The sequence below is a fragment of the Filicampus tigris genome, chromosome 3 (assembly GCF_054856515.1).
Source record: "Filicampus tigris isolate MCC_2025a chromosome 3, RoL_Ftig_1.0, whole genome shotgun sequence".
In the NCBI taxonomy this organism is placed as follows: domain Eukaryota; kingdom Metazoa; phylum Chordata; class Actinopteri; order Syngnathiformes; family Syngnathidae; genus Filicampus; species Filicampus tigris.
Window position 1 is genome coordinate 3320334 of NC_141219.1, and position 22498 is coordinate 3342831.

At 42.4% G+C, this 22498-nt stretch overlaps 1 protein-coding gene across 2 annotated transcripts in view; it reads right to left on the minus strand.

The window, feature by feature from the left end:
* The window catches only part of fto (FTO alpha-ketoglutarate dependent dioxygenase), a 217817-nt gene that overhangs the window by 150548 nt on the left and 44771 nt on the right, over positions 1 to 22498 (minus strand). Inside the window, exon 1 of one of the 2 annotated variants that reach the window (XM_086026118.1) lies at positions 3546 to 3771. The exons of the other annotated variant lie outside the window; for it this stretch is intronic. Within the exon in view, the coding sequence (XP_085882244.1) occupies positions 3546 to 3587 (42 nt within the window). The 5' untranslated portion in view covers positions 3588 to 3771. Of the gene's footprint in view, positions 1 to 3545; positions 3772 to 22498 lie in introns of those variants that run through there. 2 annotated transcript variants of the gene reach the window in all.

Genomic DNA, 22498 nt, shown 5'->3' on the forward strand with positions numbered 1-22498 from the left:
ATAATGTAAAGGAAAATAATGGGTTGGTTACAGGCACATTTCCAGAAATAGACATCTGATAAAGCATACACTGTTGGTGTTGAATTTCATATTTGATGGGCACAGGAACGCAAAAAAATTGAAGTCAGTTTTCCAGGATATGTCCCTTGAAGGACCTGCACACAGCCATAGAACTGAGTCGCAAAAATTGGAAGTGTTTTACAACATATTCAATATACAGCAGCTTTGACGTGTAAGCATTTTCAAAGTAGCTGATAAAAAATAAAATGGAGACAGGATGTCTGGTCTGGTGGGATTTTCTAGGATTGTGTGTTTGTTCCCAAACTCACAGTGACAACAGGGGCCACGGTAGCACACATAGTTCACGTTGAAAGAAAACACACGACAACCACAATATCCAACTTATTAAATATCATCCTGCCCGTGTCGTTATATAACCGCCGATAGAGAATACACTCGAGCATAAGAGACAGGAAGCGAAGCCGCAAGGTCTGCCTTAGGGCCAGCTGGAACCAGTTCTGGCTCTGACCCCGGCGGCTCATCTGGCCACCATTGGCTTTTTTGGTAAACAGGAGGAAACGCGTCCTACATAGTTTTCACAATCCAAACACATGTGCGCAAAGACGAACAGTCTAGTCAGGAGATAAGAGACAAGATAGACTATCAATGGGCATTCTTCATAGCCCATGTCTCATCTCATGAAACCACAAAGTTACTGCTTGTGAAGACACAAAAACGCACACTACAGTCACTCGGTCCTAAACAGTTATTATAATATCAGCCAGATTCATGTATTACTATCGCAAATTCAAACCAACAGCTGGTACGTAAGAGAAGTGAAGCCGTCAACTATTAGTCATTAGATCAACGGCACGTGGTCGGCAGTCATCAAGCATATGGTCTATCTGAGCAACAGCAACTCGGGTCCAAGGGGGCAGAAGTCAAACTTTTCCTGGAGATTTTTTTGCTGACTTCAGTTCAGTCTGCCTCTGCAGTTTTCTACAATAAGTAACCACAACATCATCTGTCATGAAGCACTGGTTAAAGAAAAACAAAAAACAAAAGACATATTTAATGAGTTGGCCTTTAATATGACAATTTAATTCAATAATCTGAAATAATGAGCTATTTAAAAACTGAGGTACAATGAACCCATATCGTGGGGGGTGGTTATTCCCAACCCACGATGCAGTAGGTGAAAAACCTCGCTAGAGAGAGATTTAATGAAAAACTAGGGCCGGACCGATTGGCACTTCAAACACCAGCCAAAAATAATCGGCCAAATTTGCCGTCATTTTTCACTTTATGTACTCCAACCATTTATAGCAGTTGTACACAAGTAACACTAGTCTCATTATCTATCAAACATAAATGTATACCATAACCTTGTATTCTTGAATATATTTAATTAAATTTGTTGATTATATGCACGTCATTCAAAACAAAGAAATCATAATTTTTCGAAGCAATGTATGTTGTGTTAGGAATTTGTCCTGAATGTGATTATCAGAGCTGGGCACTTGACCCTTTTTTGACGGTCCCTCCTCCGTCCACCACCTGGCTACCCTTCCGGCCTTGTCCATCCGTCCTTGTTCATAGAAATGATCGCCACCCCCCCCGACCCCGCCCTTTTAAAACGGTTCCATCCTTATGTCCGCCCCCACCCACCAAAAAAAAAGAACCAAACAAAAAAGCGTCCGTGCATGACACGCCCCGAGAGAGATGCTAATGGAAGAGGTTTATCTAAAGATCATTAGCTGGCTAATTTACTATTCAAATCCGTTGTGGGCACGCTTCAATCACGCTTCAAACGCGCCACTGGTAGTTACCCAACTGCACGTACTTACTTCCATTGGGAGCCCCAACGGACCGAACGCTGTGCACGGCACACCTTCAAGTGGAGGTATTTATTTCATAAGTTAATTGTTTTTCATTTCATTTTTAGCTCATTCACTGCCAGTGACGAATGTACTTGTCTTTTCACAGTCCAGCCATTCTATCCCAGGAACTTTTTTTTTTTTTTTTTTTTTCAAACGTTAGGGTAAAAGGGGGCCTGAAAATGTCTGGCAGTGAATGAGTTGGAGACGTAAATGTTCATTACACTTTTAGAGATAATGTACTTTTTTTAGTAGGATCATTGAAATAAAATATAAATAATGTAAATAAAATGTAAAACGTGTTTTAATGAGCAAGATTTTATGGCTTGCTTGAAACCAGTAATGACTTGACATGCTTGAAATTGGGTGGCGACTCAACTTGACTAGCTTGATTTTTTTTTTTTTTTACACAGTGACTTGGGACTTGCTTGAAACTTGATGGTTACGACTAAAGACTTAATTGTGACACACTGCCACCATATATACACACACATAGAAATGCATTGAATGTATTGAAACAAGACCACTACATTAAAAATAAAATAGACAAAGCTGAGGTTAGCATGTTGGCTTCGACGAGCTTTCCAGTTTCTCATGTGGCCGTTTTGCAAAATTAATTATCCATCCCACTGATTTAGAGTCATCAATCAACCTATCATGCATGTATTTGGAATGTGGGAGGAAGTCAGAGGAGTAGCGATAGAAAATCGACCCAAGCACAGATGTGATGAGGACAAAACTGCAAGGTGCAAACAACTTCCCTGCACCCTCTCCATTGCGTATCTGTGAAGTGTTTTTGTAGGCTGAGTAGTTTTACTGTATTTTAGTTTAATCATAGTGAGGTTACCATCTCTTTATACTCAAAACATCACACTTTCATGGACAAATAGCACATGAGGGTTCATGCAATAAAGCACAACTCAACCCAGCCTCCCTCTAGTGCGGGGCCAAAGCCGAGAGTGACTTTCGCTAGCATAATGACTGATGTTTGCAAAATCAATAATTGTCTTAAAGCATGCCTTCATACCCCGAAGGGGCGGTCCTGTCTCATGCAAATAAGCCAGTGCTCACCCCGCCCCCTCTAACACGGAGCCAATGCCAAGTACGCCTCTCGTTGTAAAATGTTGCTTTTGTTTCCTAATCACCTTGCTCAATCTGTACACTTACTTGCATCCATTAGAACAATTTCCCTGGCTGTTTACTTGATATGTAGGCGTTATATGCCTGTTTTAATGTCACTGTCCCTGCAGCTCACTGAGGATGGTGTCATAACCCCCCCCCCCCCCCACCACCACCACCACCACCACCCAAAAAAAAGAAGGATGATGATGATGAGGAGAAGGAGGAGGAGGAGGAGGATGAAGGATGTTGCACTCCTGCGTCAGTTAGCTAGCGATCACCTTGTTATTTTAAAACGACGCTTGAACGCAGCTCATTGTGCTGGCTGGTAAATGGTAGTCGTTGTGTGTGAGGTGTATGGGGTCGTCAAGTAGAGTTTACATAAAATAAAATAAAGCACAGAGGCAAGGTGAGGTATGCACTGGCCCCCGCAGCTCGCTAGCCTCCACAAAGCAGCCAGTAGCGTCACATTCGGAGCGTTAGACATTCATCGAGCGTGCAGCCGTGAGAAATGTGCCAGACGCGATGGAGATAAAACGCTATCAGTACCTTTCTTCTCTTCTCCCCCTCACTGTCACCCGATCTTTTCATGTTCCTGGAGTTGTGTTTACGCTGCCTGACTTAGAGTGCGGGGCTTCTCTGGTTCTTGTAGTGCGTCAGAACTTACGTTTACGTCGATTCTCATCTTTCTTAAAAAGCCACACGCGTGAGTCATGTCTGGTTATTTTTGTTTATGTGCTGCCGTTACCGATTGCCGAGTTACGCTGGCTTTTGTGCGGGATTCGCCAAAACAGAGGGAAATGCGTAAGAGAGACAACTACAATTCCCGAAATGCACTGGCGCTCAAGGCGGAAGTCCCTTCGGCACTTTCCAGATGTTGCTCAGCACCGGTGAGAGCGCACTAGCGCAGGTACAAACCAACTGACCAAATAAACGCCGACCTACTAAGCTGATATTTCAGTCATATGACCAAATAAATATCATTAAAAATCTATTAAAGTCAAATGCGTAGTAAGGTGCTGGGTTGTGTTTTGACTGTCAATGTGTAGCTTCTTGTAGTTTTTAATATCAAATTAATTCATTAATCTATAATGATACAAATGCAGGTAATTAAATGTAAAACAATGATTATGGCCCGGTCCCCTAATGGTTAGTACATCTGCCTCACAGTTCTGAGTTTGACAGTTCTAATCCGGGACTGCTTGAACGCCAATGTAGCTCGGACGTCTTAACATTTAATCTTTTTATTCAACTGGTCTTGAAATATTACATTTTATAACTTTTGTGAGACTGTTATTATTAATCCCTAACATTACGGTTTGTTTTTTTCATAATAGTATAACTTTATTCTTGTAACACACTGCAACTCTTTTCTTGCAACAATATGACTTAAAAATAAAGTTGATTTTTCAACGTTGTATTTATTTTCCTTTGTTAACATTTTTTTTCTGGGAACATTCCAACATTGTTCTCATAACTTTATAACTTTTTTCTCATAACATCATAATTATTCTTGCAATACAGTTAGAAGATTACTGTATAACTGTATTCAACAACTATTGAAGAGTAATCTGATGGACCAATGGACTTCGAACGGACTAACAGACCACTTAGCTGACTGACGGTCTGACGATTACAATTTGGTTCGCTGCGAAAAAATTACGGTCTGACGAATGACGTAGCGGTACCCTGGCTGCTGACGGATGACGAATGACGGACAAGCAAAATTGTATAAAATGCCCACCTCTGATTTTTACTACCTGTTCCTTACTTCCTTTTCTTTCAACATGGTCCTAATAATCATTTGTAAAAGCCAAATGAATTAGGAATTGGATCTCTATAATATATGTCCCCTATATTGTGGTACACCCTGGATTAAATTACAAGTCCTGCCAAATTTGTTTAAAATTTTGCATGCATCTCCAATCCAGTTGCTGTTGGTTTAACCACATCAGGCCTTTTTTGGCATACCGTATATGACTGCTTTGGAACGCACCCGTTGAGGGGTCATCCAGCTGACTCGATACATGTTTTAAATAGCCCTGAAACGTGCCCTGTGCATTGTTCTTGTGGCAGCACATGTGAAATCTATGAGCGAGAGAAAGGGGGGCTGAACCACCTGCTACATATTACCATAACGCACTTTGATCAGCGTCTTCATTAGGTCGCTTTGTAATCGCTAAGGCTGGAGCTGACCAAAGCGAGCAGGGGGTCTCTGTGTTGATGCGATCCACATGTTTCTTTCACCTGTCTAGTAAAACACTCACAAAGCTCTCAAAAGATGTCTGGCATGCCTTTACTGATAAAACCAAAGCGGAGTTCTTTTGATTCCTATTTATAACCAATATTTCCTCCTCGCTTTTAGAAAGCACAATTCAGTGTATTTTTACTTCCTGCTCCTTACCAGTGGTGCAAAAAGGAGATATGCACCATAGGGGCGCTGCAGCGGAAGGGGCGCCAAAGCGATGGAAGGAAAATTATTTTGAGTCAGTATATATTTAACATCTGTTTGTTCTGCGTGTACAATTATATGATCAATAACAGAGGCACGTCACTAATTAGGCGCTCCTCTGTTCCGTAACCGTCAACCAGTGCTTTAAGTGAGCCGGCACATAACGGTATGCAGTACCGGCACTTCTCAATTTTAATCTCGAACGTACCGGGAATTCACATGAGCTCCCCGTCGAGCGTACCGGGACTTCACATGAGCCCCCTGTCATTTAAACATGGCAACAAAGCTGCAAACATACCCATAACGTAGCACGCCGCCAACGCAAATGCTAACTTCGAAATAATCCATTAATGCCAATGCAGCAGCCATAAGATTTTATGTTGAAGGAGGCCCTCACAGCGTGTGGGGGTTATTCCAGTTTTTAATGCCATAAGAGAGTTGCTACCAACATCAACACAACAATATCGCCAAATCATATTCACTTGCTAATTAAGGAAGCTAAGAAACCGCTTGTGAATTTTGCCGTCATTGTATGATAGGCTACAAGTCTCCGGCGTTAGTGGCTACCTACCGCTAACTGAAAGCAACGAGTGCCCGTCTGGCAACCTCGTCTGACCGCTGTTCTTTATTTTCTTGTTTTTCAAACATGTGGACATAGACTATTTTTTGGGTAATTCAGTCCCCATATTCAAAAGAAGAGGATTTGCCATTTAGACCGGGAGCGCATAACCGTGTTTCTACCACTAGAGCCGGGAACGCCGGTGCATCTTTCTATCACTACAGCCGGGAGAGCGTACACGTCATTTTCTTTTTTATCCAATTCTATGTCTCTTAGCCAATGATATGCATCAGCATATACACGTGACGCGAACGTGAGCCCTCAGAGTATGTCCCGGAATTTTTTTCGAGCAGTAATGGCGGACGCAGACGATCGTGAGAGCTGAAATAAGCGAGGGTAGCGTTGTAGCCTCCGTGCTTGTGGACTTTGAACCAGTGGAACCAGTCGACCGTGACATATGGTTAAGATATATGTTTGTAAACGATGAAGATATCGACGGCTTTGTAAAAGAATAGAGGATGGTACCACTCGCCTGTTCTGTGACTGCATACCCCTCGGAAAGTAGGTAGTTGTGCACCTGCTCCTTTCTAAGACTGATTCGTGGCATTGCATCTGGTGTTCAAAAATTCGATGTGGATCACCGCTGGCCTGTTTTGGATGGAAACTCTTGCATGCACTCTGGGCCATATAAAATGATTTGCTTTAATAAAGCATTCAGTTTGTGTAGACAAGGCCCCAGCGATGGTGGTTTACGGATTTATTTCTAAGCCTCGTCCAAAGAAATTGCTTTGATCATAATTAGGGTGGATTGCTTTAAAAAAAAAAAAAAAAGTATTAGCCTCATTTGTAAAAGTGTAAATTACGTTTGACGTTTGGGGAAACGGTAATAGGTTTTATTAATGAAAATATAGATTAAAGGCTTGCAGTTATCCGGTTAGGGTTAGCAGACATGATTTTTAGCATGTTCTATGACAGCAATAATAATTTTGTCCTAAATTAGGAATATTTACACTTTTTATGTATTACCGTTGGGAATTGTTTATTTGACAGTAATGTGAGGATTGCATGTTGTGCTAAAAGAAGCCACCCTGCACCTGGCATTACACTAGAGCGTACACACTGTGCAATAATACCCTCCATAACCTACACTCCTTGAAGATCGAACACCTGTATCTTTGCATATTCTATACATATATTGTTTTTGCACTAACTAGATTATTACAACTAAAAGCAATTTTAAAAAATGCCAAGGTGTTTAAATTGTACTTATGTACCGTTGTACCGCTTCTACTGTGCATATGACAAACATCCTGAATCATGAATTATCAAGAAATATACATCAACTGGGGCCCTGTTCGGAGATGGTGATTGGAAATGTTCTTTGGGTTGTTTGTTTATAATGTAGCAAGATATATAGAAGCCTGTTATTTTGATAACTGTGGTCTAGCATGTTGCGCCAAACTAAGCTAACCAGCATCGTTAGCAGGACATATCTACAATCTGCAGGCCTGCTACTGTTGTCATGGCTCGAAAGTTGCAAATCCAACCGTTTTAGACTTTTAATTTTGTTAGATAAGTTAGGTTAGCCTGTTCAGTTTCATAATTTAAGGCTGAGGCAAGCATGCTGAGCTAAGCTAACACACATCTAGTGCCTCATGAACTGGACATACTGTACTGTGTATATAAATGGCACAAAGCCGCAAAAAGTAAAAGCTTTGGAAATGTAAACTGATGATTGTTCATTATTGGATGAAGCCATAGGTAAGTCTGATCCAAGGCTAAGTGGCTAAGGTAGGCTAACCGACATCTGGTAGTGCATTAGTGGCACATATGTACAAACTAGCGGACTGTTATTTTTCTTGAGCCATGAGGGAAAAAATAATATTTCCCAAATGTTATTTTCATCTCGTTGTCATAATTTGTTAGGGGTTAAACACGCAAGCTTAACTGCAATGTTCTTTGTGTTCTTCTCATGTCTGAAACCTGTTAACTGCATACCGCTTTGCTCCATCCATAAAGCATCGTTCTGAAGTACATTCCCTCAAGCGCACGTCAAACTATCATTCACGTGTTCTCGCTGTCAATCACTTGGCCCGTGGAGACATTTGGCGGCGGCGTTTGTTTTACCCGATCACAGGCTCTGCGAGCGATTAGAACATCCTTACGAGCAGATTACCTCCTTTAACGAGGCCTGTCCGTTTGGATCGGCACATGAAGCTGTGCTACAGTTCCACCTGCGGGGGTTCACTGTACGGCAAAGTCAGCTCTGATCACGCTCACATGTGTGGCGAACTTCCACAATGTCTTTGAATGTCTGGCCAATGCATCTAGCGCTCACGACGGGATGTATGTTTTGTATTATTGTGCATTTCATCATTGCCCCGATGACCCTACAATGAGGATTCCTTGCGTGATTTAGTGACCATCTGCCAAGATATTTCTTCTTACCAGTTAGCAGTTTTTGTGTAAGGACATTTCACTTGCTTCAAGCATTTTCTTCGGCTTAAGGCCACAAATCTTAATAAGGAATAATAAATTGTTCCTGATAACAATAATAAATGGTCAGTTGAGTCAGTTGATTTTAACGTTCACATAACATTCACTGAGACATATCATAGTTTTAGAGGTTATGTAGTATAATATGCTAGTTTTAAGAAATTTTGCGAGGGTTTGAATATTAAGATTTTAAAGATGACTTTTAAGAATCGTACCAGGCCAAAAAATTTCCTCCAGCACACCTGATGACCACAGTCACACTAAGTGGTTGGGAATGACCGATGTGCCAATTAAACCTATAAAGGAAGCTGAGTTGAGGAGAGTTGCATGTTGTTAAGAAAAGTTTTTGTGTTTGATTGTCTTTCTGTCTGACAGCTGGCTACCTAATTAACGGTGATGGACCTTGCTATTTGTTCTTCTTGGACTTCTGGTGGATGGAACGGATCCATTCAAATTTCTCAAGCAAAAGTCAAAAAGTTTGTGTTGTAACTAGGGTTAGGCATCGAGTCTCGAGAATCGTTTACGATACTCCCGGAATTTTTCACCTTTTTTTCCCCGTTTCGGAACGACGACGTGCGCAGATCGAAATTTGGGCTTATCTTGTTAAAATAAATAAACAGTCACTACAATGCAACTCTTTGAACAAGAATAATATTGTGCTTGCACGATGTGTAGATGTGAAAATTGTCTGTATAATTTTAATTATTTATTTTTATGCGTACTAATTCTAACAAATAGCACCATAACTACTCTCGGCAAGTTTTAACGCTGATCCAAAGAGAATGAACACATGGGACAAGTATGTACATTTTCATGCTAACCTTCGCCATGCTTCTTTTTCTTCGCCTTAAGGAAACTGTTATTTGTCAGAGCCATGAAACAGATTGCTGCCCGCTGGTTTCCATTAACATCAAAGGCAGCCATATAGTATATATCAAAACCTGTATTGTATTTTGGAGCTAATGTGCAGGACCCCGCTAAACAATTACGTCCTTATCCAGGAGAGGATTTTTTTCCCATGCCTCATGCTTGAGTCCTGTCTACAATCTTTGCCTGGTGCCTTTGAAGCACACCCACGTTTGCTCGCTTTGTAGCTACACAGTACCTGTTCGCCTCACGCCCGGTGGCCTGAGTGGTTGGTTTCAGCTCATAAAAGTTGGCCTTGAAATAGACATGGAGAACAAAAAAGTAATTTGATAGTGAAGTTTTCTTGAAGGTGTAGCTGTTTGATCGTCGCCAGGCAGGACCGCGTTACTTGACGAAGTATTGGTGTAAAACACTACGCGTGTACTGTATATATACTGTATTTCTATCACTTGGAGGCACGTGGTGGGTGGCTGTGTCTCGCTTGTTTATAACCGGCAAATGGATTTTGAACACATTTTTTTTAAGCTTGCTGAACTAAGTTTTCACTTTTCTCTGTGAAAAGTCCTATACAAATAAAATGTATATATGGTACTTGGATTCAGCAGGGGATCAAATAATCACATCAAATATACTTTTTTTTAATTTTTTTTTTTATTCCTGCACTTTATAACAGAAGTAGTCATTTTGGTGTATTCCACCTAAAAGTGTTCTGGTTTGACAGGAAGTCTCACACTGAGCTAAAGTTCATTAATTGCCACATGAGCTCGCTCATCACTTTGATTTTCTCAAGCCTCCAAAGTGCCACAAGTGAGCAGCACCTGCTAGTTTATATAACCCGCATTGACTCAAAACCACCGTGAAAAGCTTCTTGCACTAAGCTGCAATATTGTTTAAAACCGTCGCAAACCGCACGACCCGAGGCTCAAAGTGCATGGAAGGGCATTTGAAAAGCATTCAGCGTGCGTACAATGTTCAACGCATGTCAATGGACTAAATGATCAGGAAGGAGCATTTTGGTTAGCGAACACAATGAGCGTGCAGCCTCATTCTAAGATGTGGTACGCCTCCTTCCCCGGATGGCTTCCAGACGGCGGGATCAGGAAGCGCTTTGCTCTCACCGTGATTTGAATACCATGATCCCTGAGCACTCGTCTTGAAAAACTTGAGGTTTTTGACACACAAAAGAACCTCTTGTTTAAATCTCACACACGTCAGGCTAAGAAACGCGATAAAACCAGACAGAATCACATGCAGTTGATCAAGAGTTATTCAGAATGGCTCAGACAGCCATTGGGCGCTTTTCTGAATAATCACATGTACATTATGTTGGATACGATACAGTCGAAAAGTTCAAATTGAATTTCAAATGAATGTGGCTGGAAATCATCTGCGTTTGAAGTCACCCAGAAGAAGTCCAGTTCAACTGAACACATTATAGACGTGAAACGAAGCAAATTTATAAGGCGTCAACTAAAGGTTTAACGGGTTTATGAATGTACACGTGATAGCTTGATTTACAAATGCCTATATTGCTAGTTTTTCGAGTCATGACCGTCGCTTGGTGAATTTGTTTTTTTGTTTTTGTTTTTTTGGGGGTTTTTTTTGCTTTGTGTTGTGAACCACAATTTAAGTTACTGGAGAGCTTCAGATATGCCAGAGTCACAAACACACAAGGGACAAACACACAAATACAAAAGAAAAAACTAAAGCTAACACTGCATTCTAACTTTTTGCTATTGTGCAGGTTCCCGCAAGTTTAACTGCCTCACCAGAGGTGGGCATTTGACTCAATTTTGCTGGTCCGTCATTCATCATCCGTCATTTTTCGTGACGAACCTGAATCTACACATAGTTAGTGCGTATATTTACATAGGTTTGATCCTGAATGTTTGCCGTTAATGTTGTACATTAATGGCTACATTATGCCGCCGTCCCTGTGTGACCTATATCTCAAAAAAATGGGCATCCGCCACAGACGGATGAAAACCCAGTCGTTCGTCAGTTTGTCTATTTTAAAAGGTGTCCCATCATTTGGCAATCGTCAGCAAAAACGGGCGTCCGTCAGTGTGGTGGAAGGCCCACCTCTGTGCCTCACACTCTCGCCCTAAGTATAGTCAGTGAACAAACACAGCGGGTTGGAGTGCAGTGATTCACATAGAGAGCTTCCATGTAGCTGGCGTCCCGTTCAATGCTTCATTTTTTTATGGTCTTGAATTGACCAACCCGGTGTGTAGATCCTAGTTGGGACAACATTGTCATCGCCTCCTACTCTATCTTCAAGCGATCACCTTATATAAACCCCTCTCATGAGCACCCCCGTCCGCCCTTACGAGTTACGGCAAGCTTGCAAATCCAAACGCGGCACGGTTGAGCGACGTCTCAAGCGGCATTAATAGCAAAAAAAAAGTACAAGTTCAGCAAATATTTGTGAAGGTTTGCTTTGATGGTGGGGGACTGTTTCACATTAGAGGGCTTTTTATTGGGGATTTTCTTCTTTTTAAATGCACATGTTTCCCTGCTGACTCAGTGTTCGCGGGCCTAACTGTGTGACCGCTCGCATGATTCTGTTGAGGGGACACTCGCCCTGATGGATGTTAAAGCGAAGTCGAGTTTGGCGCGCGACCAAGAATCCATCCAAACTGTACTCTGGAACGTCGAAAAAAGCCGAGGCTGAAACATGTTTATTTATCCAACCACTCTGCAAATGAGTTGACACATGAGGGAGTGTGCTGATGGTGACAAGTATGTTGTACAAAGACTGAAAGATATAAATGAACTTGTCATCAACGGAACATATTTTTCGCGTGCTCTTGCTGAGGCCCACATAGCTTTGAATCATTGTACATCCCAGTGAGTGACAGGTTGGCTCAACCCCCGCATCGTCCCCTCTCCTGACTCACTCCGAAGGCGGAAATGTATGTTGAGTATGCAGTACTTCTGGTGAATTTGAATTTCAATCTTATACATGCCGATATTCCTCGCGTTCCTCTTAAGGGATACAAGTACACAAAGTCTTTGCAAGGGTCGCCAAGGCCAAGTGGTTTAATTCCAGCAAAGCAAGGCTGAGCTGCTTCAAAACTACAAATGTGTCGTAAATTTGTGAGCAAATTGAGATCATCATTATTTCAGTATACAACTTTCAGATCCGAATATGTGCCTTGGCTCAATACGGTTGGGAAAAACTGCGTAGGCCACTGTGCTGATATGTACGTATGTGGGTTTATTGTTTGTTGTATTGACACAGTAATGCAAGCACACGTTTTTTTTTTTTTTTGCTTTAAAGATGGCAGCCGCTTATACCCATGAGTAAACTGTCGCCGCGGAGCTTTCTCCTCCCGCTTCTTTCAGTTAGCAAGGGGGGGAGGAAATCTTGCGGATGCGTCGCCACATGTGTTAGCATGTCTGTTTGCTTTGGCCGGCGAGCCGCACAGCAGCTTCTGGTTACCGTACGCTTTGATGCCAATGGGGCCTTTGCTCCCATTTGCCGGGAATTCGATTTGTTCCTATGTGCTACGGGTACCGCGCTACGGCTGCGCTACAGACGCGCCAGGGACGGCAAACTGAGTCGGTTTGAAAAAAATAAAAGTGGATTCGATGGATTCTGTTAGTACAGGGGTACTTTACAGTGATACCTTGACATACGAGTGCCCCAACCCGTGCGTTAGGAGCCATCACTTGGTGGTTTTTATACTATTGCTTTGAATGCTTTGAAAATACTAATAGGTGAATTTGTTACTAAGGAACCGCGAGTAGGCAGGGGCTCACTGTGCCAAACACCGAAAAGCAAGTAACGGCGCCGTTGGTTGAAGCGGTCTTGCGAACGATGTCACGGCGAAGGATTAAGGACGATTAATAAAGGCAGAGGACATGAGGATTTAAAAAAAAAAAAAAAAAAAAAAAAAAAATTCAAAACATGTGCATGCCAGACCGAGTCAGTCCTCCATTTCAACACAAAATGTCCTGGACGGTATCAATGAGCTCGTTGCTTGTTTGTCTTTAAAAAAAAAAAAAAAAAAAAGTATCCCGATGCAATGCATGCCTGACAGCACGACCGCTCCCGACTCAGCTGGTCCACAGATGTGTGTATGTGCGTGCGTGTGTGTGCGTGCGTGTCGGGAGCCCTACATCTGAACCAGATAAGTGACTTCTCCTCTTTAATTCCTCATAAATAAACCCCCATCGCATGCTGGGTTTGTGTGTGTGTGAAGGGAGGGCACAATCCAAAGCATGTGGTCTCTTTTTGTGCACCAACTTTTAACTTTAATTGTCGCTATAGCGGCGAAATTGTGGTTGGAAGTGTTTTATTATTCCAAGAGTGGAATCAAAGCGCGGCGAGCGTAATTATTTTAAAGGCTGGGCCGTTATTGCCTTGTAATGGATGGTGGGCTGAGCTCACAGATACAGAATGACGGCCACATGCCAGAACAAAGCCAGCAGTGTGTGTTGACAAGCGGTGTAGCCTTTTTAGCACGCAAAAATGCAATATATCAGACACTTGGTTTTGTTTTTTTTTGCTTTAGGATGGATTTGTGGGGAGTGAAAGTTTAGTTGGACTTTAAAATTAGCGGCGGACCGGCCCATAGACGGGTACTATTTCCCGGAAAACAAGGCGAGTGACGGACGACGGAAGGGTAACCCATGCTGCAGACGGATGACGAATAACGGACGCTCAATTTTTGGTGGAATGCCCCAGCTCTGCTTAATGGGCATTCGCTGAAAAACTCATCTGTTTGCTGTTTTTAATACTCGGGTCAAAGCCTTGTCTAAAACAAAAAAAATCACTTTGGCACTACTTGTCTTAATAGCAAAGTAGTGCTTTGGCTGCCTTGTGTGGCAACTTGATGCCGAGTAACTATGTTGAAGGAAAGTGAGGAGCTTCATTTAGTCAGGCCGCAGCCTTGTCGTATAGAAAAGTAGTGTAATTACGAACATTTTTAAGGAGGTGCATCAGATTTTCACACACTTTTCATTTTTGCGGTCCCCACTAAGGATAGCGGGGGAAATCTGCACAGTGATGAACTCAATACTCTGTATGACGATTAATAATCTTAAAATGTTTCTTTCAACATTGCAACTGTGCAATTAATAAAGGTTTTATGATGGTGATGGTTATTTCCATTTTTTGTACTGCTTACCTTCTTCAGAACCAACGCCGTATGCATGAATTTCAATTTAATTTAAATCAATTTTAATTAATTTTAAGGAGACCTTTTTTTTCTTTACTTAGCAGGTAAAAGCGAGAAATAATTAGTAAAATACATGCACTGGCCAAAGCTCTTCCTAACTTCCACTGACAACCCAGGTTAAACCTAGCTCCTCCCCAACATATAACGCTGATCTTTCAGTCAAGATGCATTGCTTCAACATACTTCTTTGAGAATTACTACTTTTCCTTCAGACGTAGCACCAAAAACACCAACTGTGGATACGTTTCACAGGCAAAAAACTCAAGCAGCTGAATTTATGACTGAACCAAACACGATGGATTGTTTTTATTTGTATACAAGCAAATAGAAAGTAAAAATTCCATATGTCACCTGCGCTCGTCTTGAGAGGACAGCGAGGTGACTAATTCGAAAAAAGGTGTAGCGAGGCCGTAGAAACGTTCCACTCCGATGCCTGACTGTTACCCATCTCAAACTTTCCCCAAATATTTGTTGGCCAACCACAATTACAGTAACGCTATAATTCAATTTGCAGAACATCACATTGGATTTGTACAGCGAATGAGCACACATTAGTACATCAAGACTCCCGAGTGTGTGTGTTTTGATGGAGAACTAGAAGTAGGCCATTGTGGCAGATTTCCGCACGCCGACGTTCCAGGCTGCGATCGAGGCTGAAAGCCTCCAGTGAGCTTTTCTCTCAACATGGCGGTGATGAAAGCTGCAGAGAATGAGATGACACACCCTGTCTTCATAATTCGCTGCTTCATCATGAACAGAGGCATTAAATGCGCGCACACGCAGACACACACACAGCCGCATGTCACACACCACAGCGCCACCATGGAGTCACCTGGGGTCTTTGACGCGCGCGCACACATCAATGGAGACTTGGCACCTTGTCAGGTTTCTTCATCCACAGCGTCGCAGATCACACACACACGAGCGGGAGTGATTGATAACGCCGATCATCGACGCTCCCCCCGCGCACACACACGCACGCACAGCTACTATCTCCCCGTGCAAGACCTTCAAAATCAACGCATGACAGATTCATTTCTGGGGTTTCAATGGAACATTTTAGCAAGGGTTTTTTTTTTTTTTTTCAATCTTTTTGTAGGAGTTCTGAAACGGCAGCTGCCAAGGAGTAAAACTCTCGGGAAACGTCGGCGAGCGGCAGACGCGCGTTTGCTCTATTGTGTCTCGCTGAATTTGCACGGTGGAAATGTAGTGCAGTGACAGTGAAGATACTCCATTGTGATCATCAGAGCCTCATTGCCATGCAGGTTATCATCTGTTTGTTTTGGATTCCTTCAAAAATACGAAGAAAATTGCTTGTAACTTTAAACCGAAAACATGCGATTTTGTTGCAAAAAAAAAAAAAATCTGATGAATACAGTGGGACCTCCATTTCCTTTATAGCCATTGTGCAAAGGTGCTGGTTATCATAAATAACTGGTGAAATGAATGATGGATGACTCGTTGCATTCATCGTGACGTGCTGTGGATTTTTTGAGGGAGAGACTGGTTTGTTTCTTATTGTTCTGTTTTTCTTCCCGTTGTACAATGCGGTGGTTGTCATGAATAATCGGAAGAAAGAAAAGTCCGGACAACTTTATTGAGGGCTGAGCCAAGCAAAGAGCGTGTCACATTTTGTCAAGAGAATTGGAAAAGTGTGAGGGAGAAAACCATTTTGTTTTGTTGTTTTTCAGAGCAGAGAGACCGAGCCCTGCTACAAAGAGCAAAAATCCCAAATAATTGTCTCTAGATAACACAAAGCGGCAGCAAAGTACCACTTTTTTAGACGGTGCTATTGCCTGACTAAATGAAGCGCCTCCTCCCACCTCAACATAGCTCCTTGCCACTAAAGTGCCATAAGATGGCACAAAAGCCATATTTTTGTGCCATCAGGTAAGTTTTCCAGCAAAAAAAAAGAAGGATTGGTTTCACCCCTCCAAAAAAAATGTAAAAATATGCAAATAGCTGAATTTGCTAATTGTGAATATGAGGGGGAAGCACTTTACAGTGGAACCACCAAATTCAGGAAAAAAAAACAGTTGATGGGGGAAAAGTCAGCCGTCGAAACATCATTGTACATGATCTCTTGCAAACTACAGCACGTACTTCGCGAGACCTCGGTTCAGCGAGCATCAAAGGACCAGCTAATTGCTAGCTATCCTGTTTATTTCCATCTTGCAAGGTGGTGGTTGTAACTGTCCATAGCATCCATCATATTATTCGTGACACATACGGTAAATTGTGTACATATGCCTGTGCGAGACCAAGTGTACAAAGGATTTTTTTTTTTATGACTGTGAATTTTGTGTTTTTTTTCTATTATGCAAGGTGGTTATCATAAATGACCCAGAGTGAGCACATGATGATATGCTAGTACATTGGAAATGTATGGAGGCCTTCACGCCAGAGGTGATTTCAAGTTGTTCCATTTAATTCTAGTGTACACGGTGGCACTTGGAAAACTGTCGGGAGAAGTCATCACATTGCTAACTTGACATTTTGGTGACTTTTGCATCTGCCCCATACGGTGTCTTAGTTCTAAGTCATTTCACAGGAGTTGCGTGTGGCTTATCTCTTCATTTAAACGGCTCGAAAATGTACGTATATGTGTAGTAAACACAGCTTTAATGAATAAGAAACAGGCCACCGGGCCTCTGTGTGACACGCGCGCGGTCGTTAACGACAAAAAAAAAAAAAAAAACAGCGGAAAATCGACATTGCTGTCGGCAAATGAAAACAACAGTTTGGCCCTCTACGTTGTCATTAAGTGCATGCAAATGTGGGACATGTTTGCCTTTAACCAGAAGCAAACGTTTCTCTCTGGAGGTTTGGCTTTGCACACGCACGCCTTCTGCACGCCACATGCGGGCTAAACGTACCTGACCCAATTGTTGTTGGGTGCGCCAGCCCTGGATGGGTGAGATGGTCACCTTCTATGCAGACATGCATGTATGGAACATGTGTGTGTGTGTGTGTGTGTGTGCGTGTGTATGGATAGATGTGTCATATTTTTATCCTGCAGTCTATGCTGCCCCCCACAGGCCGGGCATTATAGCAATGCATCAGTCTGCCTCTTGGATCACTACGTTCGTATGCTCACTCATTTTTCTGTTCGGGAATGCAAGTAAAGCATTTGATTTTTACATCTCAACCAAAGAAATAGTTTTATATGCATATTTTTTGGTAACACATTATATTGTGAAATTGTTGGATAAAAAAATAAAAGGTAAATTGAATATTGCCAAATAGTGCTCCTAACGCATTTTATAACTTTCAATGTACTTAGTTGCTAATATTGAGTCAATGAATTTAATTTGACTCAAATTCCCCAAGTTTTATTGTTGTCAACAAGCAGTGATGTGCTTCGCAAAAAAAAAAATCCAAATTTTTGGTTTTATTGTTTGTTACGGAGTCAGCTAATTCTATTTGACTGAAAACAGGTTTAGTGAAAACCCGCCGAGTATTATAATAATATTGATTCAGATGTTGGAACCCATGTTTACCTGTATTTTTGTTTCAGAAGGGGATGAAAAAAAATGACATAGAAAGATGACGAAAATCACTATTTGATGAGGCGTACACCTTCAGTATTGGTATTGGCGATACCGGCTTTCTACTTAAGGTATCAAATCAATTCCAAATCTTGCAATATCGCGTACCACGAGTTGTTGGGGTTGTTTGCACCACATAAAAAAAGTTTGTATTCTAGTTGGTGGTAGTTAATATGTCAGGTAGTGAAAGTACAGGCGACGGGCACGGGAGGGTCACTAAGGCTAGTAGAAGCGGTAAAAATACATTCAAATGATCAATACGCTTGAATGGTGGTTGAGAGAAAGCTGACGAAAGGTGAGGGTTCCAGTAAGGTGCTGGCTAGCTCGTCAGCGTCCTTCATGTCGCAGAGCTCGATATGGGCAGCGCGGTGGATTTCCTGAGTGACATTTCAAAAACACGGACATCAGATTTATTCCAAGACTCTCCAGGTGTGAATGCAACACGCGTCGTGTGCTCTGCGATTGGACGGCAACCAGTCCGGGGTGTTCATCTCTAACCCCGATTCAGATGGCAGAGACTTAACAGAAATTTGCCATTCAAACCCTTCAAACACCAAGCAAACAAAAGTTCGCCATTTCCCCGCTAATTATCCACCTCCACATCGACTAGCTCAAAGTGTGGATTCTACCTGAAAGACATGACCACTCGTTTCATTTCAACGCAACTCCGAAACAAGCGCTGCTATTCCATCGCGACAGTTTTTCGGCACTGGCGAGCTTTGCCGTCATGTCCTGAAAGGAGCCGCTTGTAAACAGCCAACCATAATGACATGTGCCCTGTCGGACAGACATGACAAATCTAATCCCTGCCTGTCTAAAGACACACCAAGAATGTCTGGAGCACTCTGGAGGTCTGGTTTGGTCGTGTGTGCGTGCGTGCGTGTGTGTGTGTGAGCGCTGTGGCTGGAAAAAAAGGACAGTGGGGCCCGAGGCCAGAGGAGTCTGCAGCTTGTGCGGGGGTTCTTGACCTCTGCGCATCCTCCAAAATAGAGATATCATATTTAGCTTTGTTTACCAAATAATGGAGTGAGCTGCCAAGCTCTTAAAACACTCCAGAGACTCCAAAAGTTAAGCCGTGGACGGCCTGTACTCGCCTTTTGGGGACTCGGTCAGGTAGAAGTGAGGGGTGTCGGGGAAGGGGGCGTTGCTCAGAAGCGTTTGCTCAGCAGCCTGTTGCGCCGGTTTGTTTGGAGCTGCGGTCCTCCCCTTTGGAAATATGGAAGCAAATTCCTTTCCCCCCCCCCCACCCCCACACCCCATCCCCACAATGGGAGCGCGCTGCCAGCTTCCCCTGGCAACGAGGCCGCGGAACCAGGGCCAGTTCTCCCTCGCTCGTCCCACAAGTGCCTTTCATGTTCCCAAAACCGCAGCCGGAGCGAGGCGCCTCGGTTTCAACAGCAGCAGACCAGCATGTGTTTGCCTAATTCCTGAGACATGATGACAGTGGTCTCCCAGCCCGCGAAAAGACAGCTTGGCTTTTTATCCACAAATCCCCCCCCCCCCCCCATCCGCCCCCCCTCCCCTTTCCCTCCTGCACTTTAATTATTATTTTCTGCTCTTGACGACTTCCAATACTTACACACCACATGTTCTCTCATTACACATGTTTTTATGGGCGACCCCAAAACTTTTTTCGGTTACACTTCTCCTCCCACAAATGCTTTGCCAGCAAACGACCCGACAATGGCCAAGAGGAAACAACAAGGGAGGTTTTTCATGGCTCAGCAGAGAATAGAGGCGCGAGTGACCGTTATCCCCAAGGTGGAAGATGCGACAGCTGGTTTGCAATGGGCGGGTATAATCGAAAATGTTCAAAAATGACAGTTTTTATAGGTTGCGTACAGCCACAATGAACCGGCAAATATTTGCACTTTCGCAAAATTGGTCATTTGGGGGGGGGGGGGGGTGTTCCTGCTGAAAAACTCTCTTAGTCGCTGTTTTTATTCGAGATGGATAATATATTTTGTTTTTTAATTGAATATAATAGGGGGGAAAAGTGCTTTGCTGCAATAACGTGTCATCTATAGACAATTACAAAACCTTGTTGGGTGGGAGCTAATTATTATGCCCTACTGCCAATAGTGACAAACTGCGATTAATTGATGCGCTCTCTCTCTCTAGTTTCCACTAATGACCCAGGCTAAGCTTTGCTCCTCCCCGACTTACAAAAGCTCTTCTCTCAGTCAAGATGTATCACTTCAACATATTCACTTAATGACTTTGCGGCATCTTGTGGCACGTTAGGGAGTTTCAGAGAAGAGCACAAACACTGAATTTGGTGAGTTGTTCAGCAAACGCGTGAAAGAACGTAACAGAAAATTTCGAGACGAGATGTAGGAAATGCTGTACTATGGCGGATACTGTAAAGGACAGGGTGAATTGGCAGGAACACACTCAGACCATATATCAAAGATGACTACAAGACTGTCTATTCAAATTGTGAAATAAAAATAAACATTTAGAAACAGTGACTAAGGCGTCAGAAAATAAAATGTCTGTAACTGCAATTATTTTAGTTCTACACTATTGTTGACATGTTCGGGATGTTCGAGTATTCACCGATACCAAATACGGCTTCCACTAATACTTTTGTTTTATAAAATTTCATTTAACACAAGGACAAAAAAATTGTGAACTAAAACTTTTCTAACGCTGAAGCTGATTCGCCGATGTGCCAAACTGCCGCAGTATAGTGCCAACTACTGTCGAGGAAGACTCACAAAATGTCAGATTTTTTTTTTTTTTGCCTGAAGTGTCAGAGGCAGATATCGGCATCCTCCACCGGAGACCGATACCTTAAAATATTGGCCTGATACCGATACCTGGATATCGGTACTGTCCCATTTCTAGTTGACACACGTTGTTCCCAGGGGAGCTATACCAATTTTTGCTTCTGTCGGGGCTGTCCTGTTTCTTGGCACCCCCCCCCCCTTCCAAAAAAAACCCAACATTTTAATTTGTTTTAAACGCAACTTTCACTTAAAGTAATACTACACCACAAACATTGTAAAATACGATTCCAAAAATGTGATTTTACCATTGAAAGACATACAACCATGAACCCCGCTTGCACCCTATTGAACTTTCCCTCACACTTTGCGGTGCCACTCTCACATATTTTAGTTTCACGCTGTCTGAGTGATGAATTCTTTTTTTTTTTTTTTTTTTTTTAACGCAGGTCATGCACCGGACTAACATCCCGCCAGGATCGTCAAACAGTGACACTTTATCCCGCCAGGATCGTCAAACAGTGACACTTTATCACGGACTTTCGGCGCCTCACGCAAAAAAAAAAAAAAAAAAAAGTTCTGGATGACATACTGTCATTCAACGCCAACCCCAAATTTTCCACGTCGACACGAGACCCTTTCGGCCGTGAACTTCGGTTCCTGTGACCCTATTACAAGTGCATCTTTCAGCTCTCAGGCCAACATGACTAATTGGAAGGGAAGTGGATGCTTTTTGAATCATTTGCAGCAACCGCAATTTACAGCGTTGCGTCGTGGTTACAAACAGGAACTGAACACTTGGCTTGATAGCAGTTGGACCCTCCGACCTCCCTTACTCACTTCATGATGACGCCACAATTCAAGTGGATCTTACCGTCATGTGTCACTGCACACATTTTAAACACCCACACAAGAAAATGGATGATGTTATTCAAATTTGGCCCTTTTCCATGCAGCTAAATACATATGAATATTAGAAACAGCTTTCGGGATGATACCACGTGGTTTCCCTGGCAACAGGTCTGAACTCGGAAACGCAGTAAAGGACAGAGAGAGTTGACTGGAACATAGTGGGGCAAATACTGATCCTCCAATATGCTTACAGTATTCTATACATCACATAAAACATTACAAGTAGATCTACTTTTAGAAAAGGTTCCTAAGGTTTAAAAACGGCATGTAACTATTTTATTGAAAATGAAAGAGTTAACTACTGAGCACATTTGCGCACTGTTGCTAACCAAAACAGCAGTGCTTGCTGATAAAGAGTTGAGCCTCACCGCATGTTGTAATAGGGATCATCTTAAAATGATCTAGTCTGGTTGAACAATGCGTGATCGCACAAGTTTTATCCTGGTCATGTCACACATTTTTTGTTGCCAGGCAGAATTCTTGGGGCACAATTATTCATGCCCCAATACTCCAATCAAATGACATGCCTTACTAAATGTAGGCTGACATTGTTCATGGCACTTTTTGAGCTGCGACATCATGAAAAGCCATTTCATAAATTAATACATCTTGAAATGAAAGGCGGAAATGCCAGTAGATAAGTATACATTCAATACAATCAGTGAAAATGGCAATTCAAAAACAAAAAGCCATTTAGTAGTTTCACACTGAATATTACATTTCAAAAGTCAATTAATTAATGGGCAATTTTGT